This window comes from Malurus melanocephalus, unplaced genomic scaffold (assembly GCF_030028575.1).
Source record: "Malurus melanocephalus ecotype Western Australia unplaced genomic scaffold, MMel_1.1 scaffold_1027, whole genome shotgun sequence".
Taxonomy (NCBI): Eukaryota; Metazoa; Chordata; class Aves; order Passeriformes; family Maluridae; genus Malurus; species Malurus melanocephalus.
Genome location: NW_026624259.1, coordinates 26,838 through 48,641, shown reverse-complemented (window position 1 = coordinate 48,641; position 21,804 = coordinate 26,838). Strand labels below are relative to the sequence as shown.

The 21,804-nt window shown below is 49.3% G+C and overlaps 3 protein-coding genes across 5 annotated transcripts in view; 1 reads left to right on the top strand and 2 right to left on the bottom strand.

Annotated features, from left to right (window-relative positions):
• Nucleotides 1-2,889, bottom strand: part of IKZF3 (IKAROS family zinc finger 3) — a 32,177-nt gene extending 29,288 nt beyond the window's left edge. For 2 of the 3 annotated variants that reach the window (XM_057386668.1, XM_057386670.1), the window contains exon 1: nt 537-631. In XM_057386668.1, coding sequence (XP_057242651.1) covers nt 537-588 — 52 coding nt within the window. In that variant the 5' untranslated portion in view covers nt 589-631. Of the gene's footprint in view, nt 1-536; nt 632-2,798 lie in introns of those variants that run through there. The other variant, XM_057386669.1, reaches the window with a different exon arrangement.
• Nucleotides 2,890-6,613: 3,724 nt separating this feature from the next.
• On the top strand, nt 6,614-11,872 carry ZPBP2 (zona pellucida binding protein 2). Its single transcript, XM_057386674.1, has 8 exons — nt 6,614-6,695; nt 7,415-7,492; nt 8,004-8,129; nt 8,459-8,620; nt 9,358-9,576; nt 10,399-10,484; nt 11,068-11,245; nt 11,772-11,872. The coding sequence occupies exons 1-8, from the start codon at nt 6,614-6,616 to the stop codon at nt 11,870-11,872; spliced, it is 1,032 nt and encodes a 343-aa protein (XP_057242657.1).
• Nucleotides 11,873-17,444: 5,572 nt separating this feature from the next.
• On the bottom strand, nt 17,445-20,177 carry LOC130585970 (leucine-rich repeat-containing protein 3B-like). Its single transcript, XM_057386665.1, has one exon. The coding sequence runs from the start codon at nt 19,989-19,991 to the stop codon at nt 19,197-19,199; it is 795 nt and encodes a 264-aa protein (XP_057242648.1). The 5' UTR covers nt 19,992-20,177; the 3' UTR covers nt 17,445-19,196.
• Between the last annotated feature and the right edge of the window lie 1,627 nt (nt 20,178-21,804).

The following is a 21,804-nucleotide window of genomic DNA, read 5'->3' as shown; positions in this document are numbered from 1 at the left end:
GATAACGACATATTTTTAGAAACCTTTGGATTCCTTAGGTYTCCCTGGCAGTTGCAGCACAACTTGGTAGAGGATGGCACTGCCGGAGCCCTGCAAGAGCCGAGCAGGACCTGCTCAACCTCCTCAGACCCTCATCCCCTTCGTCTCTGCAAATTTATTCATATTTTGTTGAACGCAACAGGTTTGTGCCCACGATGGCTGCTGGGCAGAACAGCCCTTCAGAGGAGATTAAAACAACGACACACCATAGAAGGTTTCTCTTTTCGCTTGAGAAATGTTCTGGCCTTTGTCTCATTCTCAAGCCCCCAATCTCCCCTCACCAGCACCCTATTTCTGTACAACATCAGTCTCCAGCAGCTTCTTACAGCCTTAGTGGTCTCTTAATATTTAATCTCAGGTCTCTTTCCTGAGTGTCTTAAGCCCGATCCTTCAAGGTGACAGGAAAACATGTAGGAAGATTCCATCCCTGATTCTATGCCAATAACACCATTTTTCTACCAAATGTTCAAAAAAGCATGAGGCAGGAAATCACTTACAGAACACGTTTGTCTTTCCAATCTTCAAAGAGCTCCTCTGGCTGGGGTGCATGGGAAGAGGATGCCTGTCTCTGTGTGCTGCAGCTGAGGCACGATGTGCGTTTACAAAGCAGAAGTAAAATTCGTGTGCTTTCGAAACCAATTCTTGGCCATCCTGTGTTCTACGCCAATAGGCAAAGGGAGCCAAAATATTCAAAGGGGGTGCTAAAAAGGTCCTATGGTATTTTAATATGCAACATTATTCATACTGCATCCTGGTATTTGACCAAAACAGTCAATCTGAAATTTAACCTTCCTAAAATGGATATTTTTCAGATCACTGATGACCAAAATACCTTTCTGTCCTTAATACAGAATGGGAACTATATCTTGAATTATTGTAATTTCACCTGTTTGTCTCCAAAGTGAAACCAGAATGCTGCCTTTTTCCTGCCAGCTGCACTTTTCAGTCCAACAGCACAGAGAAGGGGACATATTTTAAAATCCCCTTTCCTCTWCATTCTTCCATCACAGCACGTGGAGCAAACATGGCTGGTTTCTTCATCTAAGCCAGTACCTTCACWACGAACACCATTCAACCTTTTTGAACCCAACAAGTTTTTCACCTTCAACCCACCCAGAGCCATTAAGGAGAGAAATTCTAGCTGATTTCACCACTGAATATGCTTCTGCAGCATCCACAGAATCCATGGCTTTATGAAAAAAGCCCCTGGGCTGAATAAACTCTTTATGGGGTCTCTAATATTTTGCTGCTCTTAAACACCATGCAATGTGTGAAACAATACAGGCATTTTAAGTGCACATGTCATTATGGGAAGAAGTCCTGATCACAGTGTATAACTAAGGAAATTTTTCTCGTATAGTTGCACGCAGCCTTCAAAACCCAGAAGACTAGATTAGTGATTCAGTATAGGATATCCTGAATCATAGAATATCCTGMGTTGGAAGAGACCCACTAGGGTCATCAAAGTCCAACTCCTGATCCAACCTGTTGATCCCAGCCCAGAACCTGGAGCGATTCTTTCAAAAGTCGCAAAACCAAGCCAGTCATGGAGAGACACAACCGATTTAATGACAAATTTTAGACAAACACCCACTCTTGCCAGGGCCTGTCTGCTGCTCTGTGACCTCCTCACACTGGGCATGGAAAATCCAGGTCAGCTGCATTACTTCTCTATCCTCAGGGCACGGAGATTTTCCCAACCCTCATGCTCCTGAGGAAATGCTCCTGAAAGTTACTGTATCCAGGGATAACACKTTACAACACTGTTGCACTAAATTCATCCCCAGTGCAGCAATCTCAGGCACRTTAATGGATCCTCATCATCCTCAAGTAAAGAACGAAAACTGAAGGACTTAATGTACCCATGTTTGCTTTGAGCACAAAAGAAATAAGAACACCAAAAAAGGGACTTCTTAGATAACCTCAGTTGCAGCAAAACCTTGTTATTTTCTAATTGCAGGCTGTTCCAACACACCTCGCAATCTTCCCTCTCCCAAAAARTGATCCCAACTAGATCAAGAAAACGAGGCTACATTTTTAAGTGCCAAAGTGCCCTCAAACCCATTCTTTCAAATCATTAGTTACTTCTCTCGAACAGCAACATTCTCAATTCAGCCAAATTCAATGAGTGATTATTTACATATAAACAGTTAAAAAGCCTTTAGCAAAGGAAGATGCATTGTTAAATAGGCATCTCCAGCTAACTTAAAATAACCAAAAGCCTCAAGTCATTGAGACAGAGCAGAAACTAAACTGGAGCCCTTAAAACATTGAGTTGAAGAGAGAAYCTCCACCTTTGAAATAAGAAGCCAAGCGATGCTTTGCAAAGCCTTCTTTSCCAGAATTTTAAAAAATAGCAGAAATGTTGCTTTTCTTCACCAAGGAATTATTCCACAGCCCAAGATTAACTCCCAGCTTGGTTTTCGCTGGCTCTGAATATTATGGGCACGTTTTACAGGTGAAAAGAATGAAGACACTCTTGAATTCGTTAAAGCCCAGAATAAGAACTGCAGATAAAGCGCATTCTAAACGCCGGCTTTATCACGGGCTTTGTGATGTCTCTGAAATTCAACAGAGAAGGGGCAAAAAGCTCCGTTCGTTTCCCGTTTAATTACTACACGCGATTCGATTTCTGCTCCAGAGCCTGCGATCTGTTTGCAGCAAGCGCTGAAGAAGCGGCTGGAAGCCCCCGGTCGGTGAAGCCGCTGCGGGCCCCGGTGGGGCAGAGGGTCCGGGGGAAGAACGGGGTCGTTTCTCACCTTCCATGCTCCGTTCGCGCGTCCCGGCTCCACCTGCCCGCCCGGGCTCGGGACTGCCAGCGGAGCGCACCCGGCCTCGCCTCCCGCCCGTCACCGTGACATCCGGCCCGGCGCTCGGCGGGCGGAGAGCGGCGCCGGGTGGCGGGGAGAGGAGCCGACCCGGTCCCTGTCCCGGGTCCCGGGCTCGCYTGCCTTGGAGCTGCTGCGGGTGCCGCTCGCAGAGGACTCCCGCCCCTCGGGAGGGACAGCGGCTGGGCAGGGTGGGCTGAGGGCACAGCGCCTGTTTTGGGGGATTGGGGAAGCCCCCAGTCACTTTTGTCCCCATAATGGGCACATGTCGAACTGTAGGTAAAAGTTAAATGGCTGAGATAATAGTAAATAGAACTTCGGTTAAGTGAGATGGTTTTCTTTAAAAGATGGTGTTGCTATTTAGCAGAAAATCAAAGTGCAAAGYTCTTTAATAAAATAAAACAAATAAGAATTTCAAAGTCCTTAGGGAATGGTTAAATAATGATCTGAGTATGTCTAGTACGGACTCCCTAAAAGAGGGTCATTCCACACGGGGCCTGAACAGGGCTTTGAGCCACCTGACATGGTGCAGAATGTCCCTGCTGAGGCAGGGGGGAGCACCAGGTGACATTTAGAGGTCCCTGCAGACCCAAAACCAGTTAATGAAGTGAGAAACGAAATTGGGATCTGAGCTCATCACTTGGATGTAAACCCAAAGGCAGCAAGGGCAAATTACCATAGATCAGGAGAGGGATAACAACATGGAAACATGATTCTCCTACTCACTTCCTGTGTGGTGCCAACGGCTGCTTCTTAAGCTCTTGCTTTTCCATTGCTTGGGAAAAGATTCTAAAAATAAAAAATATATACATATATTTTTTACAGATACGGGATAATCAAGCAATTMTCTTCTTTCCAATATCTGTAACCCCCTTCTGGAACCATTTAATAATTAGGCAGCTTTCCTGCTCCTACAAACTTTAAGGAACACCTGGGATTGTTGTGCAGCCATCAGAAACCTCTGTTATCCATCCCAGGATTATCCATTTTTTTCTGCCAGCTTTGTTCTCTGATTTAAATCTCTACTTCCCCTCACATTTACCTTCAGAGAATCGTTTGTGTCATCACTGCTTTTATTTCCAGGGCACAAATCAAACAAGCCTGTTTTTCCCAACCTATAAATTGTAACTCTGTACTGATTGTGGCTCTGCTTTGTGTGATCTCACCTTTGGATCACTCACCTGAAAGATCAGAGACAGAACTTGTGACCTGCAGCCTCTCCAGAGCCCTGCAACAGGTCCTTCACCTGACTCTGCACTCCTGGAAATCTCTCCACATATTTCCTAGGATAAAATATTCACCTTTTTAATATCTACTCACTCCATGATCAAATTTACAAATGCAGATTTTTTTCCTCTTGTATCATTTCCTACTGATAGAGCTTGAAAAAAAAAACCCCAAAACCCAACCAACCAAAAAACAAACAACCAAGCCCTAGTAATCCAGGTTTTAAACACAAACATAAACACAAATCACATTTTGTCCTATTAAATCCTCCCCACAACACTCCCTGTTCTTAAAAATAACCAACACCCTGTTCCCCYCAGCTTACAAATCTATAATGGCAATTTACCAGTCTGGGACTTGGAAATATTATAGAGTTGAAAATAAATGAGTCATTTGGCTAAAGACACTGACTAAGAGTTTATAAAGAACCAAAACTGCAGCCAAATCTTTATAGTAGAGATACTATTTTATAATAATTAACAAGCTGGGAACTGACGGGCTGTGCAGGACCAGAAATGAGCTATAAACATCCTTAGGAACTGAGGCTGCTCAGGCTGAAATATGACTCGTTTATAGCAGACACATTACAAAATTGAATCATTTTGCCTGCACAGTGTCAGCATGAAATGTTCACTTTGAGTAAAACTGAAAACATTCAGCACAAGGGAACGCAGGATAGTCTGAGGTGGTCCCGGTTTTGACCTGCTCAGSAGCTCAAGGACATTAAAAATGAAAACCCTGACATAGTTCTTAGACCTTAACAAACCACTTAATATGTTGGTCTAAGGAAGAAAAAAGCTTGAGTAAAATTATTTTCCATCAATAACTCGATACCTCCTTTTTCACATTTCTAATTTTTTTTTGTATTTTTACCGAATTTTCTTTTCTTTTATAAATGAAACTCATAACTTATGTGCTCTTTTAATAGAAGCATTGAGTGAAAACTTTCACAGCTCTCTGCAAAAATAACTCTTATTCCTGTGTTGGTTGGTTCCATATTTGTAATGCAAATACTGTGACATCATTTTTGGACAGTAGTGTGGTCTGGAGTGATAAATATGACCTAGGTAGTTAGGATAAATATTATTTTGCTAATTTGCAGAGGCTTGGCCACCGTTCCTAGTCTTGAGTGTCTTGGAGCGTGCAGTGTGGTCAAATGCTAGGATCTTTCTCTGCCTGTCAGCAGTTTCCTAAGTGTTTTTGTATCACCTGCTCTAGAAACAAAATAGTTACATGTTTAAAAGTTTCAAAGCCATAGCAAGTTTTCCAAAACATGTAACCAACTTCGAAGCTACATTTATTTTCGACTCAACAGCATGTGCCCAGTGTTTACTTTCAGTCACAGCCAAATGGCAGAAGCATAGAATGTCGGAGGAGTTTGTGTTGTAAGGGACTTAAAAAAACATCCATTCCACTTCTGACATGGGCAGGGATATCTTCCACCACCCCAGGTTGCTTCAAGCCCTGTCCAACCTGACCTCGGATAATTCCTGGGACAACTTCCCTGGTAAACCCATTCCAGGKCCTCACCACTCTCATGRTTAARAATTCCTTCCAAATAWCCAATTTAAATCTGCCATTTTTAGTTTGAAAACGTTCCTCTTGCCCTATCACTCCAGACCCTTGTCCAAAATCTCTCTCCAGCTCTCTTGGAGCACTTTTGGGTACTGAAAATGATATATTTTGCTTTTAAGCAGAAAARTATGTGTCCTGTAATGACTTTCTCCAGAAACCTGCAGCTGGAGAACACTCAGTACTCACAACCCCTCAGGAGGAAAAGCCACAGGATGTGCCCAGCTCTTACTTTCGGTCTTTCTCACAGCAAGTGACAGAATCACAGAATCACAGAATCACAGAATCACAGAATCACAGAATCACAGAATCACAGAATCACAGAATGGTTTGGGTTTGAAGGGACCTTAAAGCCCATTGAACTCCTCCCACCCCCTGCCATGGTCATGGTCACCTTCCATAGCCCAGGGCAGGTTCAGCACTGACAGACACAGCCATGACGGAGCCTCTTCCCCCCTCCTCCCCCTGTACTTCCCTCTCCTTGTCCCACAGCCAGAACAACCGCTTTAGACTCAAAAACACAGCTCACTGCGCACTGTGGAGGAGCGATGTGGGGCTGAAGGGTGACAACGGGCGCGGGACGGTTGGGTGGGGGGGGTGGCCAAGGCCGGCCTTCACTGCCAAGCGCCTCAGGGGCCTGAAATCGAGAAAACAAAAAAAAAAAAATCCCGCAACAAAACACTGTTTTAAAAGCCTACTGGAGTGCGGGCGAGGCAGCAGAATGTTTTAAATCACCATAAAAAGTACCGGGTGTGGGCGAGGGAGCGAAAAAAGCAACGAAAGACCCCGGCGGGGACACCCCCCCCCGCCCCTTCCCACCCTCAGCCCTGAGGGGAGGAAAAAGGGCGGGAAGCGCCGGGCGCGCGCGGGGATGGAGGCGGGGGGGGAGGGGGGGCCGTTAGCGCCCCCTCGCGCCCGCGGCGGCCGTTGTGAGGGGCGGCGGGAGGATGGCGGGGGGCGGCGGGCGGCCCCGCTGCCCCCCGGGCGCTCTCCTGGCCATGGCGGCCGTGGTGGTGGCCGTAGGATGGGGTGAGCGTGACTGGACGTGGGAAGGAGCCGTAGGGGTTGTGTTGGTGTGAGGCCGGTCCCCTCAGAGGGCGGCGGAGGGGAGGCCGTGAGGCGTTCGCGCTCTGCTGAGGGGTGGGGGTCCCCATGGAACCTTCCCTAGGAGTGGGTGATGAAGTCCCTGAAGAGGGGACAAGAAAATGGAGCCCGTTAGAGAGGTTGTCATAGCTCCAGTGGCACTCCACTGTCCCCCAAACCTAATCCTGGGACACAATATTCAGGCAGTGCTGCCCCAGTGTGCCCACGGCCTGAAAAAAAAAAAACCCCAAATTTCCAACAATCTTTACCTTTCCTGGGGAGTCCCATCACAGAAACCTTCGTGCCTGACACCAGAAGTGAAAAGACTGAGATATCCCAGCCCTGTGTCTCCTCAGGGTCACCCTCAGGAGYCTTCACTTTATACTCAGATTTTATAACTATTTTAGTGGCTTTTTCTAAAGAGCAAGGCTCATCTGGTCTGGAACCTGGTACATYCAGGTTTGCAACCTGGGCACTAAAACACTTAAAAAGCAACAGGTCAAAACAAAGGGCTCCTGCTTGTTGCTAAGAAAAAAAGTGTCTGGAAAAATGAAAAGTAAGACAAAAGAAACAAAATGAGACAGCCCCCCACCCAGAGTGAAACAAAGGATTACCAATCACATATTTAGATTGATCTCTAATATTCCAATTACTTTTCCCTGCAGTGAGAGCAGAAGTGAAGGAAGAGCAATCTATTGATTTAATTGGAAAGAATGAAATTTATGGTGACACCAGGCATGAAGGTAAACTTGTCCTTTTTTTCTATCTATATTTAGCTCTTATTGGAATTTAGGGATTTAAGCCCTGGGATCATTATGTACCACCAGTACACATGGAAGTGACACAACCTTGTATGCATAGGAACAAGGGAAAAGGGGATGGGGATGGAAATATATTTGTCCCACAGTGCTGCTGGAAGCCCTGATGAAAATTTAATATCTAAGTGAGGGTCTCAGTCAAAAATCTGGTCCTTTTTGTGCCCTTGCATCACAGTTTGTGACTCACCATGCAAGTGACTCCCTGACACAGTCAGCACCAGCCATGCTGTGGACAGTTCCTGGATATTAATTAAGAACAAATGGAGATTAATCTTATACTTTCCAAGTATATCTTATACTTTACAAACCTGAAAAGTACATTTTAAATACATTTTTCAATGAAGGGTTTTTTTTCTTTGTTTGTTTTTTGGGGTTTTTTTGTGATTTCATTCAACATTCAGCATTTTACACCATTTACCTGATTTCTGTATTGCAGTGAATGTGTACGTTAAGGTGTTCACTAACAGCCCGTTCCTGGTCTGTATGGATCTGGCTCTTTCTCAAGAAAGAATAATAGATCCCAGCTATTTRTGGGTTGGTCCAGATGGAAGAGATTTAGAAGGTTAGTTCAGACCAAAAAAAAGTCACATATTTTCCTTGTTTCTATTTACATCCCCCTGCAACAGGATGATGACTCCAAACAGTCCCTTGGCCCTTTGCCGGACTTTTCCATGAGTTCTGACATTAAACTCTGTTTCTCTTCTCCCTCTAAAAGTTCCAAATACTTGAGCTGAAAGGAAACTTACAGAAAACCCTAAAAGTCATAAATTTGAGATCRTTTCAGGCTAACATAAATCACTGTCATTATGCACAGGAGAAAGATTTCATCTTCAAATGTTCTAAATGCATCAAAAAGTGGACATTWCCAGTAATCTAATATTTTGATTTTAGGGCAAAGATACGTGAATCTGACAGAGACAGGGAAGCTGATGATGATGGGTTTCAGTGAATCTATGTCTGGTGCCTACACTTGTACTCTGTCCCACAAAGTCATCGAAACTACAACGCAGGAAGAAACAGAAATGGTTGAGGCCTATAAATTCATGGTTTATGGTAAGATTGATAAATTAGAAATAAGCACATTGCCTTTGCAGGTTGGTGGGTTTGTGAAAGTGTGTGTTTACTGCAAGGCTTGATTTAAAAAGAAAACAAAAAAAAACCAACAAAATAATTAGTTCAAATTTTATCCCAGAATAGAAAATAAAATTTTTTACCCATGCACCCTCTCATGGTTCTGGGAAAAGTTTATTGCTCCCAAGAATATAATCTCTATCCTTATTAATAACAGAATTAAATAAAGAATTCCAGAGTTATCTGGGACCTGCACTCCTTCCACCACTTGTAGCCACTGTTCACCAACATCACCTTCCCACCCACAACATAACAACCCAAAAATGTCTGAGAAACACTAGTTTTTAAAATAATAATAATATAAYACTACTATACTATTATTGCATAGAAATGGCACAATCCCAACCCGTTTCAGACACACAGCTTGGCAAACACACTGGTTCTGTGCCATTTTACTATTTACCTCAACTTTTGTTTTTATTATTTGGGAACAGAGTGCTTAATAAGAACACTAACTCCTGTATATTTCAAACTAAAATGTCTCTTACTACTGAATCAGGTCTGGAAAGGACGAGTGTGTTGTGACATCACTAATGACTATGCTTTATTTATTTTCTTTTGAATAAAATCCCATATTTCAGACACAAAGAATGGATAATCTGTCTAAAATTCACTCTGTGATTACACCCCAAATTCACACTCAAGCTATTTCCTCCCAGCCTACAGGGAAGCTGACCATGCCTATCAGGTTTCTGTCCGCTTCACCACAATGCATTGCAAGCTGAAAACCAACGGCTTGTTCTTCAGGAAATTAAACCAAATCCTCAACAGCACCATCTCCCACCTGACCTGTCACATCAAGGAGTCATCCTACAAGTGCCACTCTATCATGACACCAAAGAACGGCCTCCACCATGAGCTGTTTGTTAATTTTCAAGGTAACCGATTTCTTGCTTGGTAGGGATCATTTATTATTACAAATAACTTGTGAGTGMTATAAAAATGTCTGAGAGACGTTGCAGAGTCAAGAGCACCTCCAAAAGTTGTTCCCTCTTCTTTTTTGGAGTCCCTGTATTTTTTTTTGTTACCCACAGATGGAGCTAAAACGCAGTTTTTATGTTAAATTTAGCGTTCAACTTTTTACAGTCCTAGTGAAAGCAGCTATTACCAAGGTTAGCGAGGACTGTTGGAAGGAGGCAGCACATAAAATGCCCTAATGTAACTGACATATTTAGGTCTTCAGTATCTGATTTTTAGTAGATCTGGGACCACTCTGGTTTTAGAATCATAGAAGGGTTGGGGTTGGAAGGGACCTTGAAGCTCATTCAGTTCCAYCCCTGCCATAGACAAGGGGAAGGACAGAAATAAGTTACTCCTTAATGCTTTGACCACATTCAGTCCTGTATCTGTTCTCACYACATGCCAGGAGTGACCATCCAAGAGGTTATGGAACAGTTTTRTTCATAGTTTTGTTTGTTCAGTTTTGTTTTCCCCTCAGTGAAGTCAAGAAACTTTCATGGCAAACTGAGGACCCAAAGATTTTTTATTTTACATAAAACTTCAGCCCTTTTTGTTGGACCTTGAGGGTACTATGTGAAAAAATGGTTCAGCTTAGCATAACTGCCCCTTTCTCCCCTGCTAAATTTTATATTTGTTGACCTCTGACTCTTACTATAACAAAGGAAGGAACTGGATAGAAACCATCAGGACCTAATCTATCTCTTCCCCTTTTACATGAATCTTTTTTCCTCCATCCACAGTCAATCCATTTGCACCTGGATGGGAAGAAGTTTGCCACAAGGTTCCTTAYGACTGTGAAGATGTGACAAACAAGAGAGTCCGACAGGTTCTGTGTCAGTCACCTTGTGTTTTCTCTGCCTCTTTAACACCCACCTCTGCCTTAGCTCCCGCTGATGTGACTGGTAGTAATCCATCTTTACCCAGATTTTGTGGGATTAATATTGTAAATGATGATTCATGGATTTAAAATAATTCCATTCAGGAAARAAAAATGGTATTAAAAGCCAAATTGATACAAATAGCTTTAAAAAACATTTTAAAATCAGGCTCATTWCTTGCTTTCTATTTGCTTCTAATAATAAAGTGGAATAAACATTATCATTTATATTGGTATATTGAACTTCCAGTACTCTAAATGAAATCTTTAATTTATGATTTGGAAAATGGAATGCAATATAAAGTAAGTCTACTGTGGCCAGTGTCTGAAATGTGTCCTCTCTGCCTTTTAAATGTTAAATCCTGGGATCAACTCAYATCTGATTTCAGGCCCCCTGAAGCCAAGGAAGGTTCCCAATTAAAGTGACAAGTCAGTGTGTGGAAATCAGGACGATAAAATATTTCCTGATATTTTGAAATCAACAAAACCCAACCAACTATGCTTTTATTCTCCCAATACTTCTGAATTTTAGGCAGCAGAGCGAATTGGAAAGTTTTTCCATCAGCTGAGGCACATTTTGAAGTATGAGATTCACGTTGTTCCTACAATACAGTACGTGGACAACAGCTTTGCCATGACTCCCATCAACAGCTGTCGGCCAGGTTTTGGGAAAAACCACCACACACACCAGAACTGCGCCAGCTGCTGCGGTAAATATAAAATACATCAATTTAAATATAGCTCATTGATTTAAATATAGCTGATTAGTGCTYGGGCACAGAGCTCTGGGGAGGATTAGGGAAATATTGGGGTCAAAAGCAGGGATATTTCTGTTCATCCTCTGGGAAGACATTTGCGTCGTAGATTTAAAATAATGATAGGAAATGAGCCAGTGGAGCATGTCAGGCCACTCACGAGTGTAGCTGCATTTCCAAGCAGAGTAAGTAGAAGCAGTGCAGTGGGTTTTTTCCTTCCAGGTCACTGGTGAGTGACAATTCTCAGGATGCTGAGCCCATAAGAAATAATTCCCTTATTTGAAGTGCTGCTAGAAAACTCTGATAATTTTTCAAGTTCTTTTGCAGCACCTGTGGAGTTGGGGAAAATTCAGCCAAAGGCTCAGGGAGCTCTGGAAGGACAGGAGCTCCCACAGGGCACTGGGAAAGCTCATGGGGGTTTCTGATTGCCTCCTGAGGCAGGGGGAAACTGGCTGGAACCCCGAATTTTTTCTCTTCACAGTGGTTTGTGGTCCTGGAACTTACAGTCCCAACGACGAGGTGATGTGTCGGACCTGTGCTGGGCCTCAAGCCAGAATKTATGGAGCAAAATCCTGCTATTAAACCAGCAGAGACTGGGAACCAAAGAGCAGCTATGAAAGAATTCTTGGTGCTGTGGTGYGCATTTTAGCTGCCAATCCTGGAATCCTCCAATCCCTTTGGAACAAAACATCCTCATTCATGCACCCCTAGGTTTTCCTGCATTCAGGGACCCCCTAGACTGGAAAAAGCACTGCTTGAAACACAATGTTCATGCAAGGAAAAGTAATTAAATGGGAAAAAAAAGAAGTTTGTCACGTGGCTTAGTGCAGTCTGTTTCTTGGTGGTGACACCAGACACACCACAGCTTTGTGCTGCTCAGAGAACACAAAGGAGCTACAAACAATACCAGGCAGGATGGCAGGTGGCTGTGGTGGAGTTATGTGCCAGACAGGCATATGCCAGAATCTCTGTGAGGAATTTCTAGCAGATATTAACAGAAGTATTTGAGATTTAAAAGTGTCATGTTCCCCCCTTCTTTTTTTTCCCCACATTKCTTTCTCTGTTTCTGAAATATTCCAGCCTGGACATGAGGAGAAAGGAAAATGAGGYCTCTGAGATAAAAGTGAGGGTGAATAACAAATTACACAGCCCAGCATTCAGGAGGATTAAGGATCCAGGTTATGGTTCTCTCCTTGTCCCCARAATAAAAACAGAACATTCCAGAGGGAAGCAGAGAATCTGCAGAGCCTCTCCCACCTCCTCCTGCTGCATCTTCCCCTTCAGCTGCATCCAACCCTTGCACAGGGCCCGGCTGGCCCCAGGTGCTGTGTGAACAGATGATCCTCTTACACCAGCTGTAAATTCCTGACGAGTTCACCGGATGATACAAATTGCCAAAGTACTGAGCTAATGGGAACGTTTTCTTCCCAGAAAAACCTCATCCCGACCCGCTTTGGAAGGTTAGCTGCTGGATCTGCAGCGATCCATCACCCTGCTCACTGAGTGAGTAAAGATTGTTTGACCACTATCAAGAACTTCATATGTAACTCCAAATTCTCCCCAGCCCCAGCACGGGCCCTTGAGCAGCCAAGCCTCCTGAGGCAGAGTTCCTGGAAGATGAGCTTTCAGAGCTTCTTTCTAAGCTATTCCCTGTGGGAGTTTCTACCTTCCAGACTCACTTTATGGAGGGACACCAGAGAACTCAGCCTCTGTGCACACACTGAGCCTTGGAAGGCAGTGCCCAGCTTTCCTCCTTTCTTTCACAAAGCAGGACCAAGTCAAGCAAAAGAAACATCTCCCACTCAACAACCCCAACTTCTTACAGCATCTTGAAATTCTTTGGTGGGTATTCATCCAAAAATCGACCCAATTCAACCCAGTTTAACTTATCCACTGTGACAGGAACACAGCAGGAGATGGCACGGGCACAGACCCCGCTCCGAGCTTTTCAGAGTCATTACTTATTAAATACTCAGGAATAAAGTGTGCTGTAATGAGCATTTCCACTGCCCTTGGGCTGATTATCCTGGCTGCCAACTGGACACCGCGCACGGCTCAGGCTGAGACAGATGAAGCAGCCGGGCTCGGCGGTGCTGCCTGGTTCTCTTGGCCTATTTCAGGAGGAGAAAATGCCACATGCATCAATTATGAGGGAAAAAAAGCAGTAAGTACATAATAAGTGCCACGGAGAGTCACAAATGAGCCGTACCCACTCTTCCTTCTAAAAGCTCTTACAGCATCTCCACTTCTTCAGTGGGTCTCAAACTGAATGGGAAAWTTTAATTTGGATAYATGGAGGAAATCYTTCACTGTGAGGGTGGTGAGGCYCTGGCAAAGGYTGCCCAGAGAAGTTGCCCCACCCCTGGAAGTGTCAAAGGCCAGATTGGAWGGGGCTTGGAAAAACCTGKGTTAGGGAAGGTGTCCCTGCCCATAACAGGGGGTGTAACTGATGAACCTTAAGGTTCCTTCCAACSCAAACCATCCTGGAATTCTGTGATACCAAAACTAGAAAAATAGCTCAAATATTTAAGCATCACATTGCAAAGGAGTTTGTGTCAGTAATTCAGTGGAGACTCGTGAAAACTTGACAGGAAGTTGCTTTTCTCTGACCTTTCCTGTGTGAAAGTCCTCTGCATCCAGCCAGAGTTCAGCTCCTGGGATGGCAGCTGAGCCTTTCGTTGCTGACACTAYCCTTCACACCTCTCCCTTCCCTGTCACACCTCACGACTTACAAATCCCTGTTATCAGCTCTCACCTCAGCTGTTCCCATCCCTCTCTACCTCCCACAGCAACAACAGCTCATGAGGAATTGCAAAGTCCTTCCTCACTGCTTTAAACCCTCCTCAAATCCTCCTCTTCCGCATGGCTCTGGCTTTACAGGGGTGATCATGGGCACCTGGGCTGAGCCTGATACTCTTGGTGAGGTGGAGAACTCATCACCCCTGGGACAACCAGCCCTTTGAACCCCCACTTTAACCTACCCTGGTCCCACAGCTCCGACCTCGCTCTGTGCCAAGGATCATCACAACACCTTGACAACACTGAGAAGTGCTCACAAATAAATAAATTTAGAACTTCAAACTTCCTGTCCCCTTCTCCACACAGACAWCCAGGATCTCAGCACGTACTGACAGCACACGAGAGCTTTGAAACATCCACAAATGGCAAAAATAACAGGAGTAATCTGCCAGCTGGAAGCTGCAACCCATTGTTTTCCCATCAGAGCTGCCTGGAACAACCCACTTAAGAAACACTTAAGGAACACGTGTTCAAACACTCACTGCAGAACTGCCAGCCGTGACRGGACACGTCCGTCGGGTGACAGTGACACCTCTGCTCTGGTGGGAAAGTTGTCTTTTAAATCCCTGCAGCAGTTTTATTAACCCACARTTGAGATTTTCCTCTAAATTTAAGCCAAGAGGAGTTGAAGGAGCTGCAGACCTGCCCAGGACACAATTCATGGCCCCTGCTTGCAGCTGATAAGGAGGAGGGCTGTAAGGAGCAGCCAGAGCAGGAGTCCTGGGACTGGCACATCTCAGGGACTCATCACACCTGGGACAGGTGTGGCACAGCCCTGGCTAACCCATCCCCCAGGAATTCCCACAAAGACCCATCCAGGAGGCATTTGGGTGGAAAGCTGTGTGAAAACAAAACTTGACTGAGAGTTAAGAGTGTTCCAAGAGTGCCCAGGTGACATTGTGGCCACAGCCACAGGTCCCCAGTGCCTCCACAGGAGGATGAACATGAGCCCCAGATGCTGGATGCTGACAGCCCTGAGTCTCCAGAAACAGGAAAAATACTTGGATTTATGACATTTCCTTCTGAGATGGAAAATTTTGAGGATCAGGCAATTTTATTAACTGGTACAACTTCATCTTAAAAGAACGGCTGTTGGAAAATGATCCCTGCACTCAACCATGCCTGCYTTGGACGAGTGATGAGAGGGAGAATCACCAGGGAGTCTGGAGGGGAGCATGCAGTGGCTGAACCACCGAGCTCTCAACCACAGGCACAGGAAGTGCTATGGTGATTTTCAGCTCTGCTTCACTTTCCTRCCCACTGAAATTAAATTTCCTCCTGCCCAAGTCCAGTGACCACGCATTGTGCACAACAGCCTTCTTAGAACCACTGGCATCATTGGATTAATGAGTCCTGTGCAGGCAGTGAACAAAGATGATTCATTATTGGCAGCAACRCAGCTGTACATGGATTTTTTGGGGGATGAAAAGAAATAAATAAGATCCCTGAATGAAAGGCGGGTGATGAAGTGTAGCCTGGCTTTAATCCCAGTGTAATCGYTGCCATCACTCCTAATTATTGATAAATAATTTTCTAATTGTGGAAATTAAACAATTAGACATCCTTCCTTCCCTCTTGGAAATCTAATCAGTTTGAAGTTCAGGATGCAGTCTGGGGCCGCCGCTGCTGAACACACATCACTCATGGGCTGTAGAAAACAGGGCTTCTCCCAAAACTTTCTCCCAAAATTCCCCCAAAGTTCCCCCTTGCTGCTGGGAGCACAGACCCACGGGCAGGATGCCCACTGGCAATGGATATCCTGGGGGCTTCCCAGGARTTCTCTCCATCCCTGTGCTCCCAAGGGATTTCAGAGCCAAGCAGGTGAAAGAGTCGCCCCCGCCAAGAGGATTCGGGTCATAGATCTTGCCCCAGTGACACATTTTCCTCCATCCTGGAGAGRAGAACAGGCCGTTAATGACTGGGCGGGCAGAGCTCCTTGGAAGTTAATAACGGAGATTTACCGGCGTGCTGGAACGCACAGAAGGAGGTCACGCTGTTAATTCTCCCGCTGCTGATCCCTGCGGATAAATCTACATCAGGAAACGAATTACCCAGAGAGGGGTATTAAAAGGGATGATTCTAATTCCTCGCTGAAGGAGAAGTGCTGCCTCTAACACTGAGCCCCTTGCACCCACCATGCCGAGCGCTGGCTCCCGCTCTCAGGAGGATGTGACCCACGGCACCTCGCAACTGGAAAGAGTGGGGTGAGAAAAATCCCTCCTTGTGATTTAAGCTGTCTGGCAGGCTGTGCCCCCTGCTTCTGAGACCTCCCAACACTCCACGTTGGCCACAACACCTCTGGGAAATAGTCCCATAAACCCATTTTTCTGTTCTTCCCCACTCCGTGTCACTCCTGATCAAACATCCAACAGTAGTGACAACCTAAATCCAACACAATTCCATCCCTTCCAGACCAAATTACTTTCCCAAAGATTACTGCAGACTTTTATTAGGCTTCTTATGTGTGTTATCCCCCTGTACACGCACGCTGGCCAGTGGCTGTTCCACATCCAGACAATCTCCTGGAATCCATTTCCTCTCCCCCGTGCTCATCAGTGTGGGCTGTAATGAGCCTGATGGTTTCCGTCCAAATAATTCCACAGACAGGATCCAGAGCAGGGCTGACCCCGGGGGACTYAGCATCATCCAGCCCCGGGAGAGGGGACACCGGCAGGACTCCAGGGAGCCACGGCCCCACGGACAGGGTGGCAGCTGCGGCCACGTGTCCTGCGTGTCCCCCAGCTCTCCCCAGCTGCTCCCAGAGCCGCGGGAGGAGGATCCCCAGGGAGTGACCGGAGCGGGGGACTGCAGCCATCTGCTCCAGAGCCCGGGGTCTGTGTCTGGAGACAGCCGAGTGACAAACAAGGTTAATGTCCCACGAGCGGGAACTGTCACTCTGCGTTAAGGGTTTCACCTTCCACAGCACAACGCTCCAGCACGGATCACACGGGGAGCGGCRCCGGCAAACCGGGATGGGGCAGTGACCGACCGGAGAGGCCTCTTGTGGAACCGGTGAGACCGTGCTGCGGGAAGGGCTTGTTCCCGGTCGTCATCATCCTGCCCGTGTGCAACGCGATGCCGGGGGCTGCTCGGGTGGGGATGGGAGGGCAGGGAACGGAGCRGAGCCCTGGGAAACCACTCCACGGGGTCCTGGGTGACGCGGGGACCGGCAGCRTGCCAGCGACCTGAGCCGAGCCGCGGGTGTTCATTATTGAAGGCTGGGGCAGGGTTACCGGAGGGACGGGTGTCCTGTTTCTGCAAGCGCCTGCCCAGAAACACATCACGGGCACATCCATCCTTCCTTTACAGCCACAACGTCACCAGGGCCYGCTGACCCACAGACACACACACCAGCTCCAAAGTAAAAGACAAATTTATTGTCGTATAAAGTAAAAACTAAAAGGTCCCTTAACCCAAACACGGATGGGTCAGGTGGTCCCGGTATCCCCCATGCTGCGTGCACAGGTGGCAGCCTGGGGGGAGCAGCAGRAAGGGTCAGTCAGGCCTCCCCCAGCCCCTTTTCTCCTCAGCCAGTTGTAGAGAGGGAAGGAGCTGCCGTGGGGCTGTGGGGATGCCYGGATGGGAGCTGGGCCCGAGGTGTTTGTGCGTTACAGAGCTCCTGCTCTGTGCTGGAATTAGGCACTTGTAGAAGGTCGTGGGCCCTGCTGCTGATCGACTCCATCCCACGGCTCCCGCCGGCACCAGGACACGAGGGGGCAGACCCACGGGTCTGTCTGTGCCAAAAGACACTGCCCACACCAGGGGCTGAGGCTGGGCCTGGCACCAAGGCAGGTCTGGCCCAGTACAGAGGAGGTTCAAGCAGCTTTGGTTGGTGCTCTTGGTGAATTAAGGCAATTTAGCATTGGTTGGTTTAGAAAAAGGCCAAAATCAGCTTTTTCAGAGGCCAGACACACAGGTGGAAGAGTCTGGGTCCGCTCTCACTTTGCTCTGAGTTGCCACTTGCCACCCACGTGCCCAAAGGTGGGCACTGACCCCTGCCTGTGYCAGTCCTGTGCCCAACATCACCTCCACCACCACCCCCAGGAACCTGCAACCCAATACTGGAAGTGTCAGGAGGGGATTTAGGGGTATTTTAGGGGAGATTCAGGCTCCTGACAGCAGTGCAGAGTGGTGAGACATCAGAGGAGTTGTGGCAGCTCCCTCCATCCCACTTCCCATCAYAGTGAGCGGTCAGCAGCTTGTGAGGTGAGAGCTCCCCTCCGGCAGTGACAGGAGCAGATGGCAAAGGGTGCTGCAAACAACCTCCCACGTGGACCCCGGGAGCACCGAGGGGAAACTGCTCCCCAAYATCCAGCAGGGCTGGATCCCCTCAGTTCCCCTCCATCAGCACCATATCCCTTGGCAGCCCCAAAGGAGAGCCCCAGGGATTTCATTCCCATTTTGTTCTCATTCCCCACACTCTGCTTTGCCCATCAGTGACCTCATCTCTCAGTGGGGACCCCCACATCCTTTGCCCCACCTGAGTGTGCTGGGAAAGGAGCAGGGAGATGAAACGGGAGATGGGRCAGCACCAACCGGTGTGTGCCCACCTCCTGCCCCACCTCTTGGTCCCACTGGCTGCAGTCTCAACCCTGACCCTCCAGGACAGTGACCTGGCAGGGCATCACCCTTGCAGCTGTACTGCTCCCTCTCACTGCCCTCCTGGCAGGGARCCAGGCCCCGGCTGTCCTGGGCTGCCAGACCATCCCTTGGGCAGCCAAGGGGGAGCCAGGGAGGGATGCAAACACCGATTCCATTAATGTCCCGAGGGATCTCTGSAAAGAAAATATAAAAAGTTTTAGATGAAGTCCAAATGTCCAGGTCAGTCAGAGCAATGGCCACATGCCAGGGGGATACTCTGGGTCACTCYAGTCCTCCATAACTTGGGAGGATGCTGTGGATCCTCAGTGCTCATGGCTGATATCCATCCCTGACCTCAGCCACCAGAGCCAGGGACTCATCAGCCGTGGCTGCTGCTGCCAGGAGGAGAACAGAACAAATCCGTGAGTATCTCTGTGCGATGCTGGTGGCTGGTGACAGCTCCTGCAGCCGTGGTGAGCCCCTGGAGCGGCTCCACACGTCCCCATGTCCAGCAGGATGCCAGTGCTCACACCACAGTGCTGATGGTGGACGACTCCTCTGATCGCCGCTGCTTGCTGGGCAGTGACTTGAGATATTCCAGGTGCCKCCGGGCGTCCTCCTGGTTCTGCCTCACGTAGTAGACCAGGTAGGAGATCACCATGGCGAACCAGCCGAACATGGTGACCAGCATGGCGATGTCCGTGGTCTTCTTGTATACATTGCACAAGTCCGTGTCGGCAATGACCTGCAGGAAAGCTTTGCCGACGTGCTCCTCCTGTGCAGAGGAGTCRCACACGATGCCCCCCGAGGAGTCGGCCGCCAGCTCCACGGCRCGGATCAGCTCCTGCAGCCGACAGTCACACAGCCACGGGTTGTTGGACAGGTTCACCTTGGCCTTCAGGTTGCTGAAGGCGTCTTTGCTGACTGACACCAGCCKGTTGGAAGACAAGTCCAGAGAGTGCAGGTGCTCTGCCAGGCCACGGAAAGCCCCACTTTCGACTCTGGCGATGGCGTTGTGGGACAAATCCAGCTCCAGAAGGAGCGGCAGGTCCCGGAAGGCATCGCGAGGCAGGAAGGGGATTTGGTTGGAGTCCAGGTAGAGCTTRTTGGTGTCGTTGGGGATGTCTCTGGGGACCTCGGTCAGCTGAGCATTGCTGCAGCGAAAGGTCTTCAGCCCCTCCTCTTCTGAGGGGTAACAGCCCTTGGTGAAGGCAGCAGCTGGGTGGAGGCAGGAGCTCAGGAGGAAGAGGAGGAAGAAGAGGCTCTGCAGGAGCAGTCCCATGGTGATGGGGCGAAGGAGAATCCTCTSTGCCACAGGCATGGTGCTGCGCTCCCTTCCTCACACCCACAGCGACTTCAGCTAAACTTGGCACATCTGAGACAGGGACAGCAAGGGGACAGTGTCAGGCCAAGGGGGACAGGGGCAGAACTGTCACTGCGCTGGCTGTGAGCATCACAGCTGACCCTATTCATGGGACAGGGACCAGGATGGGGACCAGCACAGCCGCCACGGCTCACATTCCCCCCATGCCCGGTCATCCCCTCGCTCCAGGCTCCTGCGTGGCAGGATCAGACCCCGGGGGCTGGGCTGTAACAACCGGAGACGCTCGGGCTGAGCCAGAGGCGGGGTGAGCTCCCGCCCTGCCAAGGTCACGGCGCCGCGCTCRCTGCTCGCAGGAGGCCGATGCATCCTGCGGCTGCCGGAGGACGCACCAGAGCGATCCCCGGCTCCGGGCGAGCGGCCGCTGCAGGTGGCCCCCGGGGAATGCCACGGAAAACATGTGCAGGCAGCGGCTCGGCAGGTCCCGCTCCCGGCTCCGCTCTCCGGGAGCGCCCGGGGCACACGCGGGCACGGGAAGGGTTTTCTCCTTTCGAGGGGACCGGCACAGGTGGGTGCTGGATGCTGCTGTGCCCTGCCCGCTGCCACTCCAGCGTGGGGTCGGGCTGCTCACACCACCCCGTAACCATGGGCCCCATCCAGCCCTTGATTCCGGAGGGGAAAAACGTCAGCAGGAAAGAAACAAAAACAGAAAAAGGAAATTCACTGGAGCTGAGCGTGCAAAGAGTTCCCAGCGTGGTGGCAGCAGATAAGGGCCGTGTCCGAGGGCTCCGAGCTCTGCCCGGCTCTCCTAGCCCTGAGTCCCGCCACGTCCAGGGCTCCCAGCCCGTTCCTGTGCCAGCCGTGGCAGTGGAGCTCTGGAAGGAGGATCCAGGTGCTCTGTCACCATCCCACTGGCGCTAACAGGCGCCTGTGGCACCCGCTCAGGCAGAGCTCAGCGCTGCGGGAGCCCCGTGCTCTGCCACCAGCAAAGCTGCCCGCTGGTCCCACTGCCCCCCGCTCACCGGGCACCCCAACAGCGGCAAACCCGCTCCGGGGGGCTGAGCGGGGCTCCCCGCGGTGGTGCAGAGGTGCCCAGCCGAGGGTGGCCCCCGCACACAGGTAGGCGGGTACCTCGAGTGCTGGGCACCGTCACACAGCCCTGCCACGCCGAAACACCCCAAGGTCACACCTGTGCAGAGCCGATCCCTGCACTGCCGGAGCCCCGGCATCCAGCGGGGTCCTGAGCGGGAGTCAGAGCTCAGGGCACACCAAGGGCACCGAGAGCCCGGAGCCCCACACTGCACCAGCCCCCCGAGTCTTCCAGAGGTAACCTGGGACAAAGAGAGCCCCACGGTACCCTCTTCCCTCCGCCCGGGAAACCACCGGAATGAGCCGGGACCCGGTGTCCCGGGAGGGGCTGCTTCGTCCACGGGACCGGGACACCCTGCGGGTGGGATGCGGACCAGACACCGCAGCGAGGACAGCCATCCCCTGCCACGCCGAGGGTTTCCCAGCCCACAGCAGGACGCGGGGGTCCCCAGACCGACTCCGGGGACCGCCGCCAGCCCCGAGAAATGCGGTTGAGGAGCCGGGGACAGTGAGGACGCCAGGACCCTCCGTGCGCCCGGGGATGCCCGGGGATCTCCCCGGCCCCGCTCGGCACCGGGGGCGTCGTAGGCGAGGGAAGCCCCGGTGCTTCCCCGGAGGAAGCTCCGCTCTGCGCGGCGCTGCCGACCCTCCCCTCCCCGCCTCCCGCCCCGCCGGAGGTCCCGTTGCGGACTCACCTACCTGTGCAGCCCCCGGCGGCGGAGCG